The 26,674-nt window shown below is 42.5% G+C and overlaps 1 protein-coding gene across 5 annotated transcripts in view; it reads right to left on the bottom strand.

Moving 5' to 3' along the window:
* Positions 1-26,674, bottom strand: part of ZNF532 (zinc finger protein 532) — a 103,054-nt gene that overhangs the window by 70,604 nt on the left and 5,776 nt on the right. Inside the window, exons 1-3 of one of the 5 annotated variants that reach the window (XM_014546931.1) lie at positions 26,129-26,408; positions 25,656-25,737; positions 25,457-25,524 (exon numbers count right to left, since the gene is read on the bottom strand). The exons of 1 other annotated variant lie outside the window; for it this stretch is intronic. In XM_014546931.1, the coding sequence (XP_014402417.1) occupies positions 25,457-25,524; positions 25,656-25,669 (82 nt within the window). In that variant the 5' untranslated portion in view covers positions 25,670-25,737; positions 26,129-26,408. Of the gene's footprint in view, positions 1-25,456; positions 25,567-25,655; positions 26,409-26,674 lie in introns of those variants that run through there. 3 more of the 5 variants (XM_014546932.1, XM_014546934.1, XM_014546933.1) reach the window with 3 other exon arrangements.

Genomic DNA, 26,674 nt, shown 5'->3' with positions numbered 1-26,674 from the left:
GGTACAGGAGGCAGCCCATCAGTGATTCCCTCTCATCATTGATGTTTCTCTCTCCCTCTCCTTTCCTCTCCCAAATCAATAAAAACATATATATTGGGGGAAAAAGGAGTTAGGTCCCAAGGTTCTGCTTGAGGCGGCTATGGTGATGGAGGATGTTAGTCAGGCCTGGAAGGAGCCCTCGTTTGACCACTGACCCTCTGCAACCTGGGTCAGCTAGGGACGAGCAGCAGTGAAGTAGAAGACAGAAAGCCTGGCCTTCAGTTTCCTCCACCTCTAAGACCACAAGCCAAGTTTATTCCCCAGGCAAAATGGCCAAGTCTCCCACGAAAAGCTCCAGGGAAAAAATTCCAGATGCTGACTTGTGGGGCCCTGCACTGAGAGTGCAGCTCCATGAATAATCAGAGAAGCCCCCCAAAAACCAGGTCTCACCTGTGCGGGCAGAGCTTCCAACCAGCTTTTCACAGCCTCATCCTTAAAGATCGCCAGGCCTGTGTGAAAGCCTCCAGCAGGAAGAGACCAAAATAAACCACAATAAACAAACAGAAAGAGGACAGAGCTGCCACAGACAGGGAGAATATGCATATAATAGTATCCGCAAAGAAAAAAGAGGAAGTTATGATGAAGAACCCAAAGAACAAGAAGGAAGTTAGAGAATAATATTAAAAACTAAAATAAAAAATAAAACAGGTTAAAAAAAATAGTAAGTCAAGGAAATCAGGATATACCCAGAAATTAGAACAGATATCCAGATAATAGGAGAGAAAAGGCATAAGAATTACAAATTCAATCTAGTTGGTCCAACATCTGACTAATAAGAGTTTCAGGAAGAGAAAATGCAGAGCGGATATTATAAAGAAAAAAATACAGGACTATCTCCCAAGACAAGTAAAGGAGCCAAGTCTGGGATTGCAAGGGCCCTCACAGGACTGCCAGATAAAACACAGGACGTCCAGTTAAATTTGAATTTCAGATAAACAACAATTAATCTCCTAGTGTAAGTATGTTCCATTGTTTATCTGGGCATCTTGCATTTTTTGTTTGCTAAATCTGGCAACCCTCTACCTCTGACGGCCCAGCACAAGCAAATGAAGTCAGTCCATATGATAGCAGAGTTACAGAACACCAAAAAATTAAACATGAGCAAAGGTGCAGGGCTTGCCCAGACACTGCTGTGAGAGCTGTGCCGAGTTAACTTCTTAATCCTCACCACGGCCCAGGGGCACTAAGCACCTTTGCCTCCAGACAGAAGAGCCTCTGCCCTGAGCCTGCCGGGGCTTATAGACAACCCACTTATCTAACAGACCAAAACACAGACTTGTTTTTTCTTTCCACTCTCACAGAAGAGTTCTGTTTGTGTTATTTTGGAAAGGGGCTGCATGAATGGGGATTATGGGAAAGGGGGAGGAAAATAGATGGTGTGTGTGCATGTACAGATCGGACTCTGCCCCAGGTGCCAGGGCTCTCTGACCGCCCCCTGCACAGATGGTACAGGTTTGGGGAGGTGCTTACAATGTCAGAAAAGTCAGGTGTAGGGGAGTTCAAGATTATCCTGGATGAAGAAACCAGCCCTCTCTCCAGGCTCCCTCAGTCTGCAGTTGGGTCCACTGGATCCTGGCCCTGCTCCCACCTGGGCTGGACTCACTCAGCCACAGGGTTGGTCCAAGGATGAGGGTGTCTTCAGAGCCTGGGTATTGAGGGAGATGCCTGAGAAGTAAGCTTGGGTGGGGGTGGGGCCAGGCCATAGATACTGCCTGATTTAAACCTTTAAAATATTAAGGCATATGGTATATACCTTTTAAATATTTAAATGTATCTTTTAAATATTTCATTATGCCTTTTAAATATTTAGCCATCTGGTCTCCCTTTGTACTCTTGCCCCTGCAACATTAAGGGCAGGCCTGGGGCCATTACTGTTATTATTATTATTATTCCTGTTTTATATATTAGGCAGAGAAAATGTAAGTATGTTGCTCAAGGACATATGGCCAGGAAATGGTAGAGGATGGAACAGAACCCAGACCTTCTGCCTCCATAGATAGTCGGGAGGTAACAACTCAAATAAAGAAGTCCAAATTTAGCAGAGTAAGTATATTATTTAGAAATAAAAAAGTCAATTAACAGAAGAGTTCATTTCAAAGAGTTGAAATTAATTGCCTTCAGGGAAGAGGACTGGAAAATACTGTTTGCTTTTTTTAAAATCTATGTACATGTATTTGCCAAAAAGTTAAAATTGTTAAAAAGAGATAAGTAACCATCTTAACTACATATCTATTTCCTCGATGTAAACAACTCAAAAATCGCTCTGCTCCTCAAGTCTCATTTACCCAAAACCAAATAAAACATACTCATGGGGCCCTTGCCGGTTTGGCTCAGTGGATAGAGTATCGGCCTGCGGACTAAACGGTCCCGGGTTCAATTCCGGTCAAGGGCACATGCCCAGGTTGCAGGCTTCATCCCCAGTGGGGGGGCATGAAGGAGGCAGCCAATCAATGATTCTCTCTCATCATTGATGTTTCTAACTCTCCTTATATATCCTATCTAATAATAGACAAACATGGTAATTAACCGTACCTTCGCTACCATCACCATTGGCTGATCAGCACGATATGCAAATTAACCGCCAACAAAGATGGTGGTTAATTTGCATACTGCAGGCAGGGTGGGACACCGGGAGCTGTCATCCAGGCCCCCGTGTGTGACCCCAGGAGCCGCCGAAAAGCCAGGCCGCAGGCAAGGCGGCCCCCTGGGACCCAGGGAGGGTGGGGGGCGGAAGAAGCTACAAGAGCAGCTCTGGCCGGAAACTGAAGACTCCGGCCGGAGCGAGGAGCAAAGACTGAAGGCTCTAGCCGCAGTGAAGACTGTGTCCAGAGCGAAGATGGGAGGCGGTGGCCAGAGTGAAGGTCTGGGTCCCGGGTGCCAGAGGAAAACTGGTGCTGGCAGCCAGGGGAAAGAAGGCCTATTGTACGAATCTTCGTGCAACGTGCCTCTAGTGTATATATATTTTTAGAAAAACAAACAAACAAACATACTCATGGGTTTTCCTAATGCAAATGCAAAGCCGGCACAGTAAGAAAATGGTTCACTGAATGAAACCCTTAGGGTGTTACTGCATTAGTGTGGTCCAAAACAGTGAAATACAGCAAATGCCTTTATTTGTCACAAAATGTCATATAATTGAAAACCCAGGAAGTCATTTTTAGTGAAAAATCAGGTTTCATGAATAAGCAGGAAGAACTTTTAAATGTATTTTTCTTTTTTAAGGTCTCTCTTACCTAACCCCAATGCATTTAGAAGATCCTTACTCGATGAGAGTTAAAAGTAAAAGGAAGGGAAAACAGAGTGGAGAAGAAAACCTTTCAGCATTCAACTACTTTTACATTATCTATCTATATTAAGTACACAGCTTATAAAATTATTTAATTCAGAAACAGCTGAACTGTTTCATCAAACTTAGCAAATCTAAGAGCATATATAATGAAATATTAATAACAAGTCCCCCTTAGACGAGGCCCAATATCAAAGAGAAATCCCAACCCAGAATTTTTCTTGTCTCTGTTCAAACCCTGGGGGGTAGAAACAGAAAGAAAAAGAAAAAGGCTTACAACCTCAGACGTGACCCCCAAACAAAGCCATGGCCTTTGAAGAACATAGTCTGTGCAGCCTTTTATGTCTCCAGCTAAGCAGGCTGCCCATTGTAAAAGGTAAGGTCACAGGCTGGGACCCTGTCTCCCAGCTTGTTCTTTTGCTGGTTGATCTTCATATGCTCGACTCCTCAGCCTAGTCTATCTTCCTATTCAAAGCTTCCTGAAGACAAGTCTCTACTTGATTAATCCCAACCGGCGTCAATCCGTCCAATATATTGGTCTTTTTAACAGTGATGTACATCGTGTGTTGCTTTATTTATATAATGCCTCTAAAGAAGGACTTGAAGTAGCTCACAGTTAAGAGCTACATTCATACGGGCCAAAATGTGTGCAGAGGGGAGGAAAATAAAGGTATCCACACACAGATGCTTATGGCTAAAAATGTTCCAAGTGTATGCTAACCCCACTTCTCCACCTTCCCATCCCAGACGGCAGACACGTCACATAAAAACTGCTGCACTTTCCACTTAATATGAGGGGCCTAGAATAGGCAAGTTCATTGAAAGTAGAAGAGAGATTACCAGGGACTAGGGAAGGGGGAAGGAAGAGTTATTGTTTAAATGGTTCAGAGTTTTTTGTTGGGGGTGTTGAAAACATTTTATTGAGGGTGATGTATTTATGACACTGTATCATATACTTATGAATGGTTGATATAGGTTGTGTATGTTTTACCACAATTTTTAAAAAATGCCATAATGAAGAAGGAAGACAAGTTACAACGAATTTAACAATGTGGATTTCAGCCCTGAACAGTTTTCTCAGTGGTTAGTGTCGGCCCACAGACTGAAGGGTCGTGGGTTCAATTCCCATCAAGGGCACCTAACTCAGTTGCAGGTTCCCCAGCCCCCGTAGGGGCTCATGCGGGAGGCAATCAATTGATATGTCATTCTCACGTCGATGTTTCTTTCTCTCTCCCTCTCTCTCTCTCTCTCTCTCCCTCCGACCTCCCTCCGTTTTCTCAGTGGTTAGTGTCGGCCCACAGACTGAAGGGTCGTGGGTTCAATTCCCATCAAGGGCACCTAACTCAGTTGCAGGTTCCCCAGCCCCCGTAGGGGCTCATGCGGGAGGCAATCAATTGATATGTCATTCTCACGTCGATGTTTCTCTCTCTCTCTCTCTCTCTCTCTCTCTCTCTCCCTCCGACCTCCCTCTACTCTCTAGAAATCAATAGGAAAAATATCCTCGGTGAGGATTAAAAAAAAATGTAGATTTCAGAAATGTATTCTAATGCCTGGTACCCTTTTGCAACATCTTTAGGGAACTGGGTTGATAAATATCAGCAGAATGTTACTAACCTTTAAGAACCAGAGTCTAAGGGGTGGGGAACCTTGGTTTTAAGCACTTACTCATTTCTGTGATTTAAATACTTCCACCATGATACATTTCAAGCTACTAAAACAATGTCACTGATGGAGTTGAGAGGAGCATGCAATGAGCTGGTGAGTCAGTATGAGGCTGCTCCAACACTCTCTTCATCTCTGTACCCCAAAATATGCCCTGTTTGTAGAGATAAGGAGAGAAGGAAGATTCTAGGGACAAACAGTTAAAGTTTTAACTGGTTTCCTTACCAAAAGACTTCCCCAATCTTTATCCCCACCCCTTTGAGATCTTTAATATAATAATGTGCACTTTGAAACACAAAGGGTTGGAGTACCTAATATTTACCAAATATTCTTGCCCTCTAGACCTTTTTTTCTCCTAAGAGCACCTCAGAGGTGCTGTGTGCCTTCTGGGAAATACCACCTTCAGGAAATGAGTCTATTTCATTTGCAGCCAATAAGGAGACACCACCACAGCAGCAGAGATGGTAGGGCATCGGAGACGCACACTCCCCTGCAGAGACCACCATGCCAGCTGGTGTGCCCGGTTAGGCAATCCAACTGGGGCAATCCAATTTGGATTGAACTTCAGTGACAGTTAACACAGAAAGCCCAATTAGAGCCTCTGTTCTTTGGCCCATTGCCACAGGGATATGGGGGAAGAAGGGGAAAGTTCAGGCACAATTTCTTTGGGCCTTACCTTTAGGATGGTAACTTTTCTCCAAGTCCCAATGCATCTATTATGATTCCAATTGCCCCCAAAACCTTAATGTACATTAACTTCTAAAATATGCCAGGCAGGGCAGAATATGAGCCTAGGTAAAACTGCCAAAATACCTAGAAAAAATTGATGTTACTTCTGTTCATAAAATGCCAAGGAATACCCAGACGGAGTGGCTCAGTGGTTGAGCACTGACCTATGAACCAGGAGGTCAGGGTTCGATCCTGGCCAGGGCACATGCCCAGGTTGTGGGCTTGATCCCCAGTGTGGTACGTGCAGGAGGCAGCCAATCAATGATTCTCTCTTATAATTGATTTTTTGTTTCTCCCTCTCCCTTCCTCTCTGAAGTAAACAACAACAAAATGCCAAAGAGTGCCTGACATTGAGGAAGACTTCAAATCTGATGGAAGTAAAGTGGGTAAATGGAGGATCAAAACTGCAGAAAAGGCAAATGATTAATTCACTTCTTAGGGAAGAATAAGAAGGTCAATCATCTTTTCTTTTTTTTTAATATATTTTATTGATTTTTTTTACAGAGAGGAAGGGAGAGGGATAGAGAGTCAAAAACACTGATGAGAGAGAAATATCGATCAGTTGCCTCCTGCACACCTCCCACCAGGGATGTGCCCGTAACCAAGGTACATGCCCTTGACCGGAATCGAACCTGGGACCCTTCAGTCTACAGGCTGACGCTCTATCCACTGAGCCAAACCAGTCAGGGCAAGAAGGTCAATCATCTTAAAGCCTTGCAAGTTAATGCCCAAACCAGCCATGGTTTGTTAGATTTGATAGTAAGAATATTATTTCACTTGTTTTATTACTTAAACCCTTCCTAAAGAGGAAAGGCTTTCTATGATGAAAATCATATATTTATACTTCTTAGCAAAAGTGCTGAGAATGATCAGGCAAATGATGGACAGTAAGAACAAGAAAACAACAGCAATCTACAAAGATACTGGCTAGACAAAGATGAGCTATGGAGCGTCTCTTCCTTCCCTAAGTGGTCAGAATCGGAATAAGAGGAAACAAATCTATCTCACTACCAAAGACAGTAACAGGACAAGGAAAAAGCCACAATCAACCCAGGGAACATTTTGGGGCCTTTCCAGAAGGATCAGGGTATTCTGGGACCACCTCGCTGATTGGCAGTTAGGTAAAAATGTGCCACCATCCTACCCCATTCAATCACTGCTTACACACATGAGAGTGATAAGCCACACCTTTTAAAGATAAACAAAACGTTAAAATCAACCATTCCACAGGTAAGCTAGGCCTCCAAGCAGTTCTACTATATGAAATAACAAAAATGTATACAGCTTCCCAATTATCTCATTTCTGAAAGCTAACCATGAACTTATTTCTCAGAAAAAATTCAGTACCTCACAGAACTTCTAATTATTCTTTTTCTTTTCTTTGAAGCACAAATCAGAAATTGCTGATTTGATAACCTGGAATAACCAACTTGCTCTCAGTTTATTGACAAGCATTTCTGAATACTTTCTATGTGCTGAACACTGCAGAGATGGTAGGTCCCATCATTTCACCCACCAGTAGCGGAATCTTGAGTTTTTCTGTGAGTTCTGCTTCAGTAATGGCATCCAGCTTCCTCTATTTCATGCCCCCATTCTAGGACCTTCCAGCCAATATAACCAAAATCTCTACGTGAGCATTGCTACTCCATTAGAATCACTCTTAACTTGAACATCCCAGTAGCATCTTTGAAAAGAGCTTTATTTAGCCAACAGGCTACCCATGTATTCAAAATACTTTCTAATCATGGGTTTTTAAAACATTTTTATTATGAGTAGTATATGCTTTTTTGCTAATACTCTAAACCCCAGAAGTATAAGCAATAGAAAGTAAGTCTCCAGAAGACCCACTCATCAGAGATAAGCTCTGCGAACATTTGGAATATATACTTCTAAATGAGTACGTAATCATAAATACATATATATAATTTTAACAATGTACCACAGACATCGTTCTATGTCTATGCATGTTTGCAACATGTCACAAACATATGTCCATGTTAATTCAACATATACATTTGTTCAAGTGTACCCTTTCAAATATAGATTTTTATATTTTCTAAAGAAATTTTGCCAAAGCAAGAAACCAGAGAACTTCCCTTCCTTTGAGAATTTTTATAAAAATAAGAACACTTCAAAAAATAACCTTTAAGGCATACAATGTTGTTTCACCCGTTTGCTTTAAAATTCTGAAGATATATTTTTAACTCATGTGATAAAATGAAGGATGAGGGAAACGGGGACATTAAAATCGTTTACTTGTGCTCTTAAATATAACCTTTATGTTTAACATGTCTCAAAGAATAACTTACCCATATGTCTGATATTTCAGTACTCTTTTTCTTTCATTTCTACTAAGGCATCTTAGCCTTAAGGAAATCTTATTTAAACAATAAATTACTTTCCCCAACTCAAGGCAAGTGTGAACCCAAAAGTTCAAGAAGGCAGACTGATTTCAGCTGGCACTTAATATCATATCATGCTAAGATGAAAAAAGAAATAGATGTGGTCAACAAGAAAAAAGGACTGGTCAGAAAGAATGAGGTAGCTAGTCAACTTTGTAAGGTGGCTTTAGTCAAACTTGTTATAAACAAATTCTCATTTTAAGTAACAAGTCTTAAAACATGCAAAATCATAGACCAAAATCAAGCATGAGAAAACTTTTTAACCCCATTTATAAAGCACAATCTGTTTTATCTGATTTTTAAATGTTCATAAGTTCAAGGGTCCCAGGTCCCTCTCTAAAGAAAGGAGCCCTGTATCTACCAGAAGGGACAGGTCACGGGAAAGAGGAGAGAAGGAAGAGTAAAGAGAGAGGAGAGGAAACAGAACATGCAAAGAGACATTCACATTTAAAACAGTCGGTGAGAATAGAGGTAGTACCTGACATGCCATTCACATCATACTTCCTATTACATTTAAAATTGTTCAAAAAAGAGAGGGAGAATGAATTCCTTTAACAGTGCCATTCAGAATCATGGGGATTTTAGCAAACAGATACTAGGTACAGTTGAAGGTCAAAAAAGTAACCAGAAGTCATTAAAGAGGTAATGGCCACCCTTTCCTGTAAAACAGCACAGAGGAAACTGGAGTCCAAGGCACAGCAACTGCCCTCTGGGTAGAAGGAAAGCAAATGCTTAGATAAGCCCAGGTCATAATATGTAAGTATTGATAACTTTATTTAGGATTTAGGATTTCTTAAGCACCTTCTCCACGTCTGAAAAATGTCCTTTTAAGTAGAATGTACAAATTAATCTGAGTGCTGTTTTCTTAATAACTGGATTTTATTTAAAAATTCAAAGATATAGCCCGGCGGGTGTCCCTCAATGGTTGTTTACCTATGAACCAGGAGATCAGGGTTGGTTCCCAGTCAGGACCCGTGTGCAGGTTGTGGACTCGATCCCCAGTAGGGGGCGTGCAGGAGGCAGCTGATCAATGATTCTCTCTCACCATTGATGTTACTCTCTCTCTCCCTCTCCCTTCTCTGAATAAAAACATTTTTTAAAAAATTAAGATATATATGAAGAGGCAAGTAAAAGTAACATGAAGAAAAAGGATATAACATCAATATATAGTACATGGCTCAAGAACGACAGCCTGATGGAGTTAAGGTTCACCCTGAAGAAGTTGTCCTCTTTCTGGTGACAGCCACCTGGAAACAGGAAGCCCAGCAGTCTAGTCACCTCTACCTAGCTAACTTCACGGCTTGTAACTCAGTGTTATGTAAATGGTGGGGAGGAATGGAACATCAATGAGAAAATATGGTCCACAATTGGCTAACAACGGGGAAAAGAGAAGGAAAAGTGTGAATCATATTCATTTTTATTTTTAAAAAGAAAATTCAAAATGAAAATATTTTATTAGCAAACACGTGATGTTGAGCCATGACAGGGGCCATTCGAAGTGGTTCTTTACATTCCCATGGAGTGGACTAATTTAGTTTGACTTTCTTTTGTAGTTTGCTAAAATCACAAGCAAGTTCCAAAAATGCCCAATTTCCACTACCAACCAGGAGTTTTATCCTGAGTCTGCTTGTACAAAAGTAAACGTCCCATAAAGACTGTGTTTTATCATTCAAACGTCCCATAAAGACTGACTAAATTCCCTTAAAATATATTGGGTTTTCATAACTTAGGTAAGAGCATAATTCCAAAAGTTCTAGGGAAGACCTAAAATTCTCTGGGTCGAGGTACTGATTTCTGGGAGTATAGGACAACCACAAAAGGCAACGAGAATAGAGAATAGAAGGGCAGTAAGAGCCCATTTTTGAAAGCAAAGCACTAAGCTAACAAAAAGCCCAGTTGTGGAAGACTACTTTACTCCCAAAGCCCTGCTCAAAGGAAAACCAATTTGCATGCAGTTTCTACTCCTCTGCCCTGTGGGACTCTTGGGTGAGGCAGCCTTCACAAAGCTGGCCGCCTCAGTCACTTCCTCAGGAAGTGGGTCTGACCGCAGCTTCCCCGGGCTCAGTGTGGCTCCAGCATTGAAAGGGACTTGGATTTGGGAGAGGACACTTTTGCTAGTCCCGAAGGACACAGATGCTCCTCCTGCTTGCTCCGGCTTGGGGGTTCTGCTTTGCTGTGTGATTTTCTGGGCAAGCCCCAATGGAAGGTGACAGGTCCCTCACTGCTGCAGCAGACCAGTTTCTTTATCCTCTTCTCCCACCAGAACCCCTCACCCACCATGACATGCAGGGTGCTTGCTGGATCATCCTGTGACTAAACTTGCATCAAACATACCCAAATTAAGCACCTCCAGTCATTCCGCATGACCACTGTTTTCTTTCTCTTGCTCCAGAGGCAAAAATAGAACTGTGCTGACTATTTACCACGAGCGCTAAGGTTCTTGGAACAGTGGGATATCTACTTACTGAATATACAAAGCTTCCCAAAATACATGCCCCCTGTTTTTCTTTAGAAAGCAGAATGTAAACTTGAAGGGCAGGATTGCCCTCAGGTTAACATGTCAAAAGGTGGCTCTGCTAAAAAAATCAAGCACAGAAGTTAACTAAGCACCAAACCATTGCACACAGACCTGACAGCTGGCGGGGTTCTTCCTGCCCAGTGCCTCCTCGGCCTCCTCGTGCCTGCACAACTGTATTATGGAATAAGGCCTCTGACCCAGTTATCTGGCTGTGTTCTCCCTAGGAGTGTCCTTCATTTCACCTCCAGGAATGCCTTTGGGAAGCAGGCAATCTCCCTGGGCTGACCATCTCTGCAGATATCTGGTTTGGGACAGTAAAGAGCTGCTCCGGGCAGAGCTTGTCCAGGCCCCAACTGAGTTTGGGAGCCAATGAAACAAAAGCTTCAGCTAAGGAGATGACTGCAGAAGTCTGTCTCTCCAACAGCACCCCCCCCAACCAAAAAACTCTCCAAGTCCAGAAAGAAAAAACCTGCTCTTTCCTTAGTTACTCCAAAGAAAAAAGGGCAAGGGTCCTATTTGCCATATCTTAGGGCACAGGGGCCGTATTTTCAAGCAAAAAAAAACAAAACCTTCCACAGTGAGGGGCATCTGTATAAAAATAACCCTGGAAAATACATAAATGTCCACCAACAGGGAAATTAATAGATCAATTATGCTACATTTCTTTTCTTAATTGTGGTAAAATACACATGATATAAAATTTACCATCTTAACCATTTGTAAGTATACAGTTCCACTGTGTTTAAGTACACTTATTGTTTATGCTACATCTTTTTACGGAGTACTATGCAGTCATTAAAAGTAAGGTAAAACTATTATAGATACTTATGTTGAACAATCAAGATATACCATGGGGGGGGGGGGAATCAGGTCATAAATATATACACATTAAAATTCTTTATATAAGCATATTGCATTTGTATATGTTTACATATAGATACATAAAATATATGTGTGAAATTCATGGAAAGGCTTAGGGTGCAAATCATTTTGACAAGGGAATGATGTTTTTCAAAGTTCATTCACCCAAGTGTAGGTGTGCGTTTTCAAAATCTGGGGGGACATAGTTGGAAGCTAAAATTTCCTCTGAACTTAGGGATAGTCAAAATCATCAATCTTGGCAAATTCCATAAAAGGTACTATTGTACGAGCTCTGTCTCCCAACGGATAGGCATTCTTTTAACTAAAAGACCCTTGTGCCGGAATTTACTAATTCGTCAATGAGAAATTCTGAAAGGGTCTGGTCTGAACCTGTCACCATTAGTAAACTTCAGGAAAATTCATTACAGCCTCTGCTTTAACTGGGTTATTCAAATAGTTTCACGATGAGAAAGCAAGGGGAAAAAAGTCTAAATTCCTTCCCTGTTGGATATAAACTGCCTCTTTTTTTTCTTTTTTTTAATGAAGCATGTTTGGTGAATTCCAATATTTCAAAACTAAGAAATCACTCACTTATCCATTTAACTACTAAAAACAAAAGGATTCCTGGATTAGGAGGAAAACTCATGAAGGATTTAGAAGCATTCCTTTGGAATTTTATAAATGCCACATTTTTTAGTGGCATCTCTACAATTATAGCTTGAAGCAAATATAGATTTTCTAAACTAGAAGTGATATTTTGAGTACCAAAAGGGGGGCTTCAAAGTAACTTTCCTTGGTCACCTGCTGAAGCCCTCTAAATTTTTACACATAAATCTAAATCCTGCACAGGGCTTTTGTCCCTGAAATGCTCTAATCAAACCAGCAGTTCTACTTTTGGCTATGTTCTTTCTGATTTTACCCGTAATTTTTCTTTGTTTTAAATACTAAATTTAAAATAATTGCAAACTTTTTAAAAATATATATTTTTATTGATTTCAGAGAGGAAGGGGGAGGGAGAGGGAGAAACATCAATGATGAGAGAGAATCATCGATCGGTTGCCTCCTGCACACCCCTACTGGGGATCAAGCCCGCAACCCAGGCACGTGCCCTGACTGGGAATCGAACCTGGAACCCTGTAGTTCACAGGTCAGCACTCTATCCACTGAGCCAAACTGGCCAGGGCTGCAAACATTTTTGAGACTTCCAGGACTAGAAGCATGGAAGGGAAAATGAGTAGCTGAAGCTCTTCTTCACTTATCTGGGGTTTTACAGTTCAAAGACACTTGCTTCCCTGGGAGGTCTTACTTGTGGAATTTCACTCCTCAAAGTTTGGAAGTATTGTTCTTGCCCCAAGGCTTTAAGACCGTGGTTCTCAACTGGAGGGATTCTGCCCCTCCGCCACACTAATAATTAGCAATGTCCAGAGACATGTTTGGTTATCACAACTTGGCAGGGGCAAGAGGTGCTACTAGCATCTGGTGAGTTGGTGAGTGGAGGCCAGGGATGCTGCTAAACCTCCTACAATACACAGGACATCCCACAACAAAGAATTATCCAGCCCCAAATGTCAGTGGTGCTAAGGGAACAGACTTTCCCACCAAGACCTAATCCTACTAAAATCATGATAAATCTGCTCCCCTCGTCATCCGCACCAGAGCCTTCTAGCATGGAGATGGTGGCAAGTCACTGGTGCAGCTCACCACACCTACCCCTGCCCTCTCCCACCAACTGAGGTCGGGTGTAGACAAATGGACTCCCCGCATAGTTATTATAACCCTTCTTATATTGCCAAATGAGGCCATCGCCTAATCGTTAAGCAATTCTTGTCAGATACCTATTTTACTTACAGGTGGAATTATGAAATGTGGTACTTTCATCTATATGTTATGACTGAAAGCATCCCCCAAAGTTATCATCACAACATGCCTACTGACTGTTGACTTAAATTTATTTAAAAGTTCTCTTCCTGAGAGACCAAGATGGCGGCATAGGTAAACACCGCAGTCTGCTGCCGCAAACAACCACTTCAAAAATACAACTAAAATCCTACTAAAATCATGATAAATCTGCTCCCCTCGTCATCCGCACCAGAGCCTTCTAGCATGGAGATGGTGGCAAGTCACTGGTGCAGCTCACCACACCTACCCCTGCCCTCTCCCACCAACTGAGGTCGGGTGTAGACAAATGGACTCCCCGCATAGTTATTATAACCCTTCTTATATTGCCAAATGAGGCCATCGCCTAATCGTTAAGCAATTCTTGTCAGATACCTATTTTACTTACAGGTGGAATTATGAAATGTGGTACTTTCATCTATATGTTATAACTGAAAGCATCCCCCAAAGTTATCATCACAACATGCCTACTGACTGTTGACTTAAATTTATTTAAAAGTTCTCTTCCTAGAGTAGACAGAAAACAGAAAAAAAGAAAAGAAAAACAGAGAAATAGAACTGATGACATCATTTTGTCAATCGCTATATTCTACTCAAAGGCCCTCTCTCGAGTTTCATTCATTTCACCTGAGACAACCATCAGTTTGGAACAATGTTCACCCAGGAATGCTCCTCCTGTTACTAAACTTCCCACCAAAAACAGGGCAGAAGGAATTGATTCTACAGTCTAGGAATTTGGGAAATGCTGGGTTAAATACATACATACACACACACTCACAGCCTTCTTTTCTCCAGGCTTCTCTGAACTTCCAACAGGCATCTTCATTACGGGGATCCAGGCTGAGCACTACCCAAGCTTATTTAAGGCTGGAAGCTTTCGGGTGAGACATCTTTGGGAGACACTTGAAACAGGTTTAAGAAAGCACTCTCCTTGAGAGATAGTATTAGGAAATACTAGTGCCTTCTGGGGTAGAGAGTGAGGGAGATGCTTCCTGCCCATGTTTCTGAACAATGCTAACTCCATGTTTCTCCTGGAAGTTCCTCTCCAGGGGCACCTCTGCATCAGCCCAAGGGAATACACCTCCAAATTTGGAGGAAGAGCAATAAACAGGTATTTCTAAAGGGGCCCTGCCTTCAATAAAACTGAGCACAAAAGCCCTGTTGGGCTGGTTCGGTGAGTACTGTCGAAAGGAAACTATCGGTGTTGCAAAATGCACACGCACACATACATATAGTGAAGGAAGAAAAATCGGGAAAGGGGACCAGGTAACAATGTTTACCTATTTTCAGTAGCCATGGCCACAGCACTGTCATGGAACAAGCAAGACATCCCTCCTGGATCATGCCAACAGGGGGAATACTGGTTGACCCAGCAGCAGTGGCTATGAACCTCGACAACATTTGAGCCTCTGCCCATTAGCTGTAAAAATGATACCTGTAAAACCACAGTGCACTGCAGTGGCTAACAGCATGGGCTTTTGGAGTAAGACAAACTGAACCGAGTCCTGGCTCTTTCCTTTAAAAGTTACATGGTTCCAAGCAAATTACTTAGCTTGTTTAAGCTGGCTTTCTCCAGTAAAAAAAGAAAATCAAATCTACCTCCTGGAGTTATTGTGAGGATTAAATAAAACCTAGGTAGGTACTTACCAAAGTACCTGGAATACAGTAAGTATTTATTAATGTGAGTTATTATAGTATCCAAACAAGGTCAGCAATAGGGTCCTAGCATAGAGAGAGCCTAGAAGAAATCAAGCCACAACACTGATGCTCCTAAATAGGTGATGATAACAAGACAGGTGCCATCAGGAACTCCCAGCAACCACATGGGGTATAATGATAATGTCCTTCACTGAAGTGCCTCTTGGAGAAAGGCAGCCCAGCGAGGTCTTCTAAGATGCGGAACAAATTTGTCCTAGCCTCTACGAATGTGAAATTAGAGCACCATGTAACCAGAGAACTTACAGCTAAATTTGAAACTCCAACAGAGGTCAACAATATCCTAATGCTCAAGATTAGAGGAACAGAGTTTTTTTTTTAATTTTATGAGTCATCTACATCAAAACCACTAAAGCATAATTATTATTACTCAACTGCTAAACTATGTGTTTAATCTTTCCCAAAATTAACATTGGCCAGACAGACCAGACTTGCATTTTTGCCAGAAGGATTATATACCTATTAAGAGCCTCAAACTACACCCCCCCACACACACACATACACACACCCCACAACCCCCTAACCTATGAGAGGCCTCAAATACACATCTACGTACCCATAAGACCCTGAACATTATGTATTAACTATTCCTCTGGCTGTTTTGCCAAATTTCCTACCTCCAGTGTCTCAGTCCAATGCATTACTCAATCAACATTTGCTATGCATTAATGGAAGAAATACTGAAAGCTACACATTGTTTTTGTGCTTTTGAGTAAATAGAAAAGAGAGAAAAGATCCAATTTCTACACTCAAAAGAGCTCATTCAGCCCTGGCCAGCGTGGCTCAGTTGGTTGGAGCATCATCTCCTGCACTGGAGAGTCATGGATTTAATTCCGTCAGGGCCCTTAAAGAAAGCAACTGATCAATGTTTCTCTCTCTCTTTCTCTCTTTCTCTCTCTCTCTCACCTCCCCCCTCTCTAAAATCAATAAAGACAAGTGAAGATTTTTTTTAAAGTAGACTTTTGTTTTTAAAAAGTTCATACACTTTGGCTACTATACTGAGGTATAGATTTCAGGGTCAGAAAGACCCAGATATGAATGCCAACCCCCACACTGACTGGCAACCTAGCCTTGGCATATTTGTTCATTTCTCAGAGCCTCCAATTCCTCAGGCATAAAATGGGTTAAGACTTTCACTTGTCAGGTTCGCTGCGAGTCCTAACCATCTAGAAATCAAAAGTGGCTTAGCATAGACAGTTTCCTTAGCTGCACGTTCCAGGGTGGCCAAGTCACCCTTTAGCTAATCTTCCTTGAGACTCTTGTTTTCCAACATTTCCTGGCTCAAAATTTCTGTCCTAGCCAGAAAACTATGCTCAGTGTCTTCTGCACATTTTCTTCTTGTGCCAAGTGTTAAACTTCTCCATCATTTCCCTCCTTGGCTCATCTCTCTCTTTTTGTCAAGCTCCGTTCCACTTCTTTTTCACAATTCTACCCAAAATTTATTTTTATCAAAATCTCTACTTGAGTCAATCTTTCCTTTTTTGTATTCTTCCCCCCACCTCTACCCTTAGAATCCAAGTAAGCATATTAGAAAACAGTATAAAAATTAAGGACACAGCCCTAACCGGTTTGGCTCGGTGGATAGAGTGTCGGCCTGCGGACTGAAGGGTCCCGGGTTGGATTCCAATCAAGGGCATGTACTTTGGTTGCGGGCTCATCCCTAGTAGGGGGTGTGCAGGAGGCAGCTGATCGATGTTTCTCTCTCATCGATGTTTCTAATTCTCTATCCCTCTCCCTTCCTCTCTGTAAAAAATCAATAAAATATATATTTTTTTAAAAATTAAGGACACAAATTCAATTCACTTATGGGCAAGTTATTTCTTGGCAAGAGTGAATTAAGGCAAAGCTACAGACCACACTCCTGAGACAGTGGTGTCTAGAAATTCTGTATTCTAGGCTATAAGCAGAAGAGATAAAAGACAGAACAAACCAAGGAAAATCCACTTACCACTGAAATAAACAACAGTGGTCAACAACGTCTTTTTCATACATGAACAAGAGCATGTTCCATTAAAAGGCAGACCCCTTTCATTGCCTCCAGCTTGTTAAACTTAGCTAATAAACACATATAAATCATTTCTCATTGCCTTTGCTCATTCACTCAATGGCTGTGAGGATGTCTGAACAAAGGCAGCTACCAGATTCTGCTCTTACAATGACATCCTCCAGAAAGCATCCCATTATAAAATGAGGAATGCCTTGACATCAGATAGCTAATTGCACTTGTCTGTATGACTCATACTGAACTGACCCTCGGGGGGTGTCTCACAAGCCCACTGAAAACTGTCACCCACTTAGGGTTATCAGTAACCCTGCCCTCCCAAGCTCCAAGCTGAATTAGACCAGGATCAATGAGATTTGGGGTCCTGAATAATATTGTAATCACTATGTATAGTGCCAGCTGGGTACTGGAAATATCAGGGGGAACACTTTGTAAAGTATATGGTTGTCTAACCACTATGCTGTACACCTGAATCTAATACAAAATAATGTTGAATGCAAACTGTAATTTTTAAAAAAATTTTAAATAAAAATAAAATTTAATATGTATAAATAAATAGATGAGGACATGGCAATATACGGGCTATGGGGCAGCCATATGCACAAGAAAGGGAACACAGTTCCCCCAAGGCAGAGACACAGACAACCTAGGACCTGGGGCCCTGGAAGGAGCACAGGTAATCTGAGTGCAAGAGGACATCGGAGTTCCCAGCTTTCAGTCCTCATGGCATTCCAGCATGCAATCAATCTAAAAAATCTATTAATGAGATTATTTCACATAGTTTTTTGTGTAAGTCTTCAAAACCTGGTGTGTGTATCTCAATTAGGCCTAGCCACATGGCAAGCGCCCCATAGCCCTATGTGGCTGGTGCCTATCATACTGGACGGAGCAGTTCTAGACACAAAATAATTCCTCCTAGATCCCTTGGATGCCTTCTGCACTCAATCTTCCATCACCACCAAACCCCAATAAGTAGATATGAGTATCTGGTCACTGTCGAGCAAACATGGGAAGCCAAGTGCCAGGGGAAAGGGACAGATCAAAGGCATTGGCAAACCTGCCATACCTTCACAATCAGGTTGCTTTTTAAAATTCTGACCAACAGAAATTACACCAACAGACAGACAATGTTGACTATAGCCACTCACTGGGCTGAATTTTTCAAAAAGCTAAGAACACTGAAGTACAAGATTTATAACTACAAAATTCATGCAAGATTCCCACCTACAAATGAAAATATAGTCAAGTAGGAACAAGTACATAACCTCCTGCCCACATTTCGCCCACTTTTAACCAGATACAGGGCAGTTGTAACTGAAGACCTACAGACAAGGCAAGAGACTCTCATTGTATGTGTTTCTAGGGTGCCAAAAAAATAAATAAATCCACTTACAAATGAGATCAAAGGAAGGCCAGAGGAAACAACACACTCCTAGACCGAAAAAAAAGAATGTTGAGCAAAAGCCCTCTCCCAAAAACAGGAGGCTGCAGAAGACAGAATAGCCAAGGTTTTAAAGGGTTTACTACCTACCACACACTCTGTTTAACACTTTATATGCATTTAATCCTAATAAAAAAAAACCCTCCAGAAAAGTACGGTTTATTTTAAGTAACTCGTTCTAGGTCCCATAGCTAGTCAGTGGGCAGAATTCAGATTTCTGTTTCATTGAGGGTTAGGCAGAGGCAACTGAAAATCTCCGTGGCCTTACCCCCCAGATTTAACCACACCACTAGGCATAATCAGTTTTCAAGCTACAAACCTCAAACTACCTCTGGCATTCTTGCTATGTTAAATCAGCAAGTGTAATAGACCAGCTTATCAATGAGTGAGGCTTCATTTGAATAACTCATGGTTTCAGGTTTACATGATATAAGGATTATAAATGAGCTGATTTATATACCATCGAAATACATATAATAAATTTTGGAAGGCAGAGAGAAAGTAATGATGCAACAGCCTTAGACTAGAAGCCCAGAGTGCTGGGTTCTAGTTCCAAACCTGCTACCCGCTACTAAAAACAGATGACCCCTCCTCCCACCCCAATATGGGCTCAATCACTGTAAGTATTTGAATTTCCTAACCTAGTAAGTTTTTCAGCAATCTAATTTTTATCATTCAGATTCCTAGGAAGAATTTGTTCCTCATAGAAGAAAACTACCAAAATCAACACCCATTACTAGGCTCTTGAGTGAGCCTTTGGAAAGCAGGAGTTTATGTTCTAAAAGGAAAACATTTAAGACCTATCTTCAGGCTTCCATAAATCCTTCAAGATGTCTGGAATCTCTAATTATGTAAAGTTGTAATAATATTTGACTGAAAACAAAACAATACAAAGCCTGCATTTCGGACACGAAACACCACCAACTAGAGGCTACTTATGTGGGACAGTTAAAAAGACCAGAGTTTGCCTAAAAATTACTTATTTCAGTCTCCAGGTTTAGATTAAGCAGAATTTGCTCGCACACCTCATTCTTAAAACAGAATTTAGAACTTTCCATCTGTAGATGATGGTTCAAAGAACTCTCTAACCAGTGTTTGTTTATTGTTGGAACAAAAGATTTTTCTCAACACCACTTTCAATTTACTTTTTCTCATCCCTTTCAAAGACTAAACAAAACAAAAACACCTCTTTGTTTCTTCTCCCTTCCAACTTGTATCCTCACCCTAGTACCAGTAAAAATGTCTGTCTTTTCAACATGCTATTTCTAGCACCGTCTCTGGTGTAGACACAGATTCTCTCTCCATGATGACTCAAGTCAGGGAAATCTGGCTAATTACAAGGGCCCTTACTGGGACTCAACCGTCTCCATTACACATTCTCACCTCTACCATCTGCCACTTCTAACCTGCACATCAGTGCTGCTGAGCACTTACCTGAGCCCTCTCTCCAACTCCCCCCTCTTATCTCCATACCCCTAAACAACTCTCATGATTTCCCCATGTCAAATTGTGCTCCCCCATGCAGAATAGCCTGGTAGTGAGGAGCAGGCTTCCAAATTCTGCCTCTACTACCATTTATGAGCTGGCAGACCCTGGCCAGGATCTTTGTCTGTTTCCCCACCCGCACCATGGGGATAACAGTACGTAGCTAATCTCATGGTTTCAGTATAAATGACGTAACATATAGAAAGGCCCACCATGGCGGACTGCAGTGTCTGCAGGTATTAACTACTAAAATTTTCTACCTGTCTGGCAATGTTTGGCCCTCCAACTTCCTGAAGCATGTATCTTAAGTTCTTCAGCCACCCTCCTACTTCACTTATGGTTTTACTATATAAACCATTAAACCCAACCCTTTTTCCACCTTTTAAGATTTATTTCTGGTCTATGCTAAATCCTCCCAATCTAGACCTCCAGCCCAAACAGATCTGGGAGATAAAAGTCACCCCCACAGACAACCCAAACTTGAACTCACTTTATCAAGCCCCTCCACCTCCACCTTCCAAATCTATTCTACCTTCTAATTCAGGATCTCAGAGACATAAATAAACAACCAGTGGCAAGTAATCTCCGAGAGCCTTCATCCACCTCTTCCGCCATCCCCCATATCTCATCGGGAACAACCATAGGCCTGCCTGCCTGCCCCCAAGGCAGTCACCACCTACCACTCCATCCCCACTGCAACACCTTGGATCACGCCCTGGGGCTTCTCTCTTGGATTCTGCTTGCATTGGTCCCACCATTTGACCTCCCTGCCTCCCGCCTGACCAGCCTCCATGCCATCCTCCCGGGGACTACCCCAGGACTCAAATGGACTGTACAGAATGACCTTCAGAAGTCTGGCCTTGACTGCCTAAGCTTCCTCTATTCTCCCACACCGCACTCCCCCAAACCACTGTCAACACCAAGTTCCCTCAGTGCCCCTGACACACTGTTCCACCAGACTCTCATTCTTCCCCCAAGTCTTTGCCTGCCTTACATATTCTTACTGGTCTTTCGTGGTTCAGCTCAGAAGCTACCTCTTCAAGGGCTCCTCTCTGGACACATGGCATTGGGTGGCCCATTTACATTCCTGTCATAGAATCTGTGGGCTACTTCCCACTAATTTTTCTCTGTATTCCTTTCCCTCCGGTACTCCCAGTGCCTAGCACAACATGCGGCACTTAGTAAACAGTAAGTATCTGTTAAGTAGATGAAATAATCCCCAATTTAACATCACTCCCCACTTCTCGGGGCTCTCCCTGCTCTACATCACCATAACTTGGTCTATTTGTTCTTCCCGATCCTGAACACTATTTTATCCTCTAAAAAAATAATCTGCCTCCAATATCAACCTATTTCATTGCTTTGATATTGCTTAAGTATTTTTTACTTCCTTAAATGGCATAAAAGCTGAATAATAACTTCAAATGTTAAAAAAGCACCAAGCCCTAACCGGTTTGGCTCAGTGGATAGAGCACCGGCCTGCGGACTGAGGGTCCCAGGTTCGATTCCGGTCAAAGGCATGTACCTTGGTTGCGGGCACATCCCCAATAGGAAGTGTGCAGGAGACAGGTGAATCGATGTTGCTATCTCATTGATGTTTCTAACTCTCCCTTTTCCTTTCCCTCTCCCTTCCTCTCTGTTAAAAATCAATAAAATATATTTTTTTTAAAAGCACCAATATTTTGGCAGTCAATAAATCAGACAAATTATGATTAAGTTGTTTGCACAACTAAGATGTCAACAAAGATTTTCAGTACCACTTTCCAAAAATTTTATTCTATTATTGTTTGGTGTTTTACTGAACCTGAAGACAAATGCAAAAATTAAACTGCCAAATGTTTCTGAAGAGATTAAAAATAACTGCTGTAGGAAACAAAGAAGGTTTTACCACTTGCAGTTTTTTGTTTCCACTTTTGGCTAATTCCGATTAGTTCTGGGTTATAAAGCATGTCATCCTGTTAGTGAGTGGTCTATTATCTCGGTCATCTCTCATGTGTCTTCAGATAATGTTCGCTACAATCTCCTACTTGAGAAGTCTTAACTGCAGCTGACTGGATCTTTTTGTGTGTGTGAGCTGTGACGAGCTGAATTTATTTTCATTCAAACTTCTAATTCTCATGTATTTACCACATGACCCAGCCATCCCACTCTGAAGTATTTACCAAAGAGACATAAAAACTAATCTTCAAACTAAAACCTGTATGCAAATGTTTACAACTTTATTCACAATCACCAAAAATTGGGAAAAACCCTGATGTCCTTCAACTGGTGAAAGGAGAAAAAGCTGAGGTACATCCATACAGTGGCCTACAACTTAGCAATAAAGAAGAACCAAGTATGGATACACACAGTAATATGGATAAATCTCAAATATTTGTATGACATTCTGGAAAAGATATAGACATAGGGACAGAACCAACCAGTAGCTGCCAGGGGATGAGTCTGACTGCAAAGGGACATCAGGAGGACAGTTTTGGGGCCAACAGAACTATTCCTTATTAACAGATAGTGGTGGCAGATACACAGTGCTATATGTTTGTCAAACCCAGAGAACTGTACACCACTAATAAATTTTACTACATGTAAATTTAAAAATTAAAAATTTTTCATTATTTAGTCATGACTTGGTTAAAGATCCTCCCCTAACTCTAACACAAAGGTGTGGATTTCCTTAACCTTTACCGTGGCAGCTGTTATTGTTTTATTACTGAATTGTATTGATTAGGAAGAGATACTGAGGGAATGAGGAGGGATTAACCCCAGATCTTTTCCAGATACTTCCAGTTTCCCTTGTATTGGCAACGTCTGCTCCAGATGCACAGCCAGATGGAGTTCTACCAAGGACACAGGGAAGGTTATTCAAAACCAACAGAAGACAGACTATACCCCACAGCAATGCCCAAGAAAGCACTTCCAGGGGAAAAATAAAGAGGTTGGGAGAGGAGAAATCCTAAAATTCGAACCCATCCTGGTCAAAGGGCTAAGCAGAAAATCCCATTCCAGTGCTGGCTGCCTCCTTCCTAGACCCTCCTTTAAAAAGGAGTCAAGACGGGTGGGGGCGGGGAACCTCTTTGTGACAAAAGAGGGAAAAAGGAGATAGCAGAGCCCTCCAGAACCAGAAGGCTGAGTTCTAAAAGCCCTGGATCCAATGTTCTTTCACATGGAAAAAATGATTCTAAGTAGGCAAATGACAAAAACAAGCAAAGGGTTCCACGGCCAGTGACACTTTCTTTCCAGTGTTCCCTCTTCAGCCAAACCCACACATTCCTCCTGCAGAGGAGATGGCCGCCTTGGGGACGGCTGCAGGCAATCCCGACCAGGCGCGGGGCTGCGGGCTCCAGGTGTGGCTGCCTCCAAGGCGACAGGGACAGCAACACACAGGCCCAGCCCGTGTATGGGTGCCACCCCGTTCCCTCCTGGCTCTTCCAGGAAAGCGAATGCTAATGCTGTTGCTGTTCTCCACACTCACAATCACATTCACATTCCCAAGCCCAGAAAACTCTGATCCTCTCCCCCGGGGACCCGGGCTGCCACATTGTTAGAGCTCAGCAGGAGACCGCCACCTGAGACAGACCTCCATCCAAGATGAGCTTCCCCGATTGCTGCCCTGGAGAACCAGCTCTCCAACCTCACACTGCATTTGCAGCTGGAAAGACCGGCCTAAATGCAAAACAAATGCTATTTTTCAGGAGCCTTCTGGGGGAGGGGGAGGAACAAAGCTAAAAACCACAGAGAGAGTAAACCAGAACATTCTGTGACATACAATGCTTTACAAAAAGGGCTTTTAAACATATTACCAAGAAAGACTCCTTACAAGGGGGGTTAGCTGTCAAAGTGACATAAAAATCACTGGCTTTCTCAAGACAGGAGTGAAGGACTAAATTATAAAACAGTTTCTTGTAGCAAGCTAATTAAGGTTTATCATATTAGCCATCTGAGTTTTAGTTGGCACCAAAAAGGCAGGAGCAGCACATCGTGCAACATGGACCAGGATGTGCTTTGCAAGCAGATTTCTGCCCACATTCAGACACAGCACCTCTGGCAGTCCAAACCGTTGCAGAATTGAAAACCAATTTCAGCACAGTGATTTGTCAAGAATTTTGTTCCATCACGTAAGCTATTTACTGGTCTATCAGTCCGAGATTACATTTATCTCTATTAAATACTACACAAAGTACTCTGAGCTGACCATACACTCCCTTTTCCCTTTTGCCAGTTTTTTCACACACTGGATGCTCTGCAACCGCACGGAATATTTCTGAACAATAAAAACCCTTGCATACTTGACACCCTCCAGGGCAGATATTCTGCCCACCAACTGCCAGCACACAGCCAATTCTAAGATCCTCAGCATTTCTGAAAAGACTCAGTTCTGCTGACCGCGAAGAGGAACAAAATACCCTCTTCAGAGTAGAGGAGAAATTTATTTTCAATCATGTCTTGTATGGGCTCCCCTTGACTGTACTGTTACCAAACCAGAAGACAGAACCAGCTCTATCTGTTGATGACATCATATTGGATGTGATTCTAGAGCTGCTGGTTTCCTGTTTGGGGAAGTGGAAGTTCTTTTCACAAGGAACCCCAAGGCAAAATGTTTAGTGTTCCCCTGTAAGCTCTCACTGCCTTTGTTCTTCCCTTGGCTACATTCATTCCTGCTGTCTTCTCTCTTCTGCAAAAACTGTGATTCTGGAGGGTGCACAAAAATGCCAGCTCAAATCTAACCTCCATCTCTTAAGGCATTAGACATTTTCTGCCATCCACTGCTGTAAAGCTTTGAGTTAACAGGCATCTTTTCACAAATGAAGCCAGACTACCCGCTTTCCTCCTGGTACAGCATTAGGATTCCACATTAAAATGTATGCCACAGATAATCCCATGGCAAACTCACTGCCAACAGCCCCCAAAATCAATAAAAGCCATTCCACCACTTGACTATGAGTGAAAAACCTTTCAGGTTAACAGAGAGCAAGGTAAAAAGAAAGGTGATGAATGAACAAAAGGCAAATCTACCTTCAGACTTCTCAAATCCCAAAAAGGTGGCGAAGCTGCCTCCATTTGGCGAACTCCTTCTTTTTTTGTAATCATCGGGAAACTACTACATGTGTGCTGCTTTAGTCTTAATGCAAAACAGTGCATTCTCTACAAGGCCCTGCCGCCTACCATCCTCTAAACTTGCTTCTTTCCAGGCCTGAATCTTCTAAATGATTAGACACAGGCCATTTAATGAGGTCATTCTGATTTTGCCTGGAAAGGAATACCATCATAAAGTCACTCTAATCCCATTAAAAGTGGATAACATTCAGAATAATTCTTCTCCACTTAGAGCCCAATATCATTTCCAGAGTACCCATCTACTGCCTGTGTCTGAATGGACCTTCAAATAAATACTTAAATTCATGCTCAAAATATCATCTCTCACCTTGTGAACCTTGACCTTTGGGAAAGACTTTGGACCAGTGTTCAGTTACTGTCACACAGTGGCATTCTCTGCAAAGATGAAAGGGTTAAAAGCAGCCACAGTCAACAGGCCTACAAGGGGGGGAAAAAAAAGACAGCATGTATGCCTTACAGCATCACTGGAAAGCATTTATGCTCATTTTCTAGAACAATACTGTTACCTTTTGGCCTTCATAATAGTCAGAAGTATCCCCAACACCCTTTAGTAGCTTCTAAAAGGAAAAGCACAAAACAGAACATACCCTGCAAGAGAAAAAAAAAAAGCATGCAAAGTAGCAATCTCCAGCAACAAACAAACTGCCATTACAAATCCATCAGTTCATTCTGGTTTGGTTTTGTTAAAAACGAGAGAGAGAGAGAAAGAGAGAGAGAGAGAGAGAGAGAGATTGCATAAACCAAGTGTCCCCACCCTAGCAAGTCACATTTTTTTCTTTAATAAGGGTCATAAATCTCAGCTCCTTGTCCATCCCTTAAGCAAAAGAAAAAGGCAGGAAAAGCCCAAGTAATCTCAGACCTTGCAAACCTGCACATTTCCCCCATCTTCTCTACACAGGCTCTTTCAGGACTCCATTAGCCACATCCCAGTGCTGTGTGGTGTCTAAGTGTGCATTCACATACTGTGTTGGGATGGTACCTTCCTGCAAGCGCCTCTGCTTTTGGCTGCCATGGAGGGAGGAAGCTGCTATCCCACTGTAGGAGCTCAGTGACTGCATTGTGTTCAGGAGCTGATCTGCCTCAAACCAGTCTCAGCCGGTTCTGGTCACCCTACATAAAAAAGCTATGGCAACCCTCGCCTAGTTGCCAACAAGTCCCAGCAAACCGTCGGCACGGGGGGCTCTCGCAGGGGGCTGCTCTCCCCTCTGAGGTCTTCCCGAGGAGGGGCAGGTCATCGTGTGTCCCCCACCGCCACACCAGCACCCCCCACCGCAGACCCTGGGGCCCGCTCCTTCGCCTTCCCCCACTTACCTCCCACCACCTGGCTCAGGTCTTTGTGTACCTGTGTGTCAGTGTGTGTTCCCTGTGTGGGTGGCTGACAAAGAGCCCCCGGGGAAGCCATCTATGTGTGTCTGCTCACACTGGACGCGTGGGCTGCGGGAGCCGGCCTCGGCCTCCTGGCTGAGTGGTGCTGGCTTGTTGACCAGGCTCCTCTCTGCCTGTCACCCCCACCCCACCCAGCCCC

This window comes from Myotis brandtii, unplaced genomic scaffold (genome assembly GCF_000412655.1).
Source record: "Myotis brandtii unplaced genomic scaffold, ASM41265v1 scaffold457, whole genome shotgun sequence".
NCBI lineage: Eukaryota > Metazoa > Chordata > Mammalia > Chiroptera > Vespertilionidae > Myotis > Myotis brandtii.
This window is presented reverse-complemented; position numbering and strand designations above follow the sequence as displayed.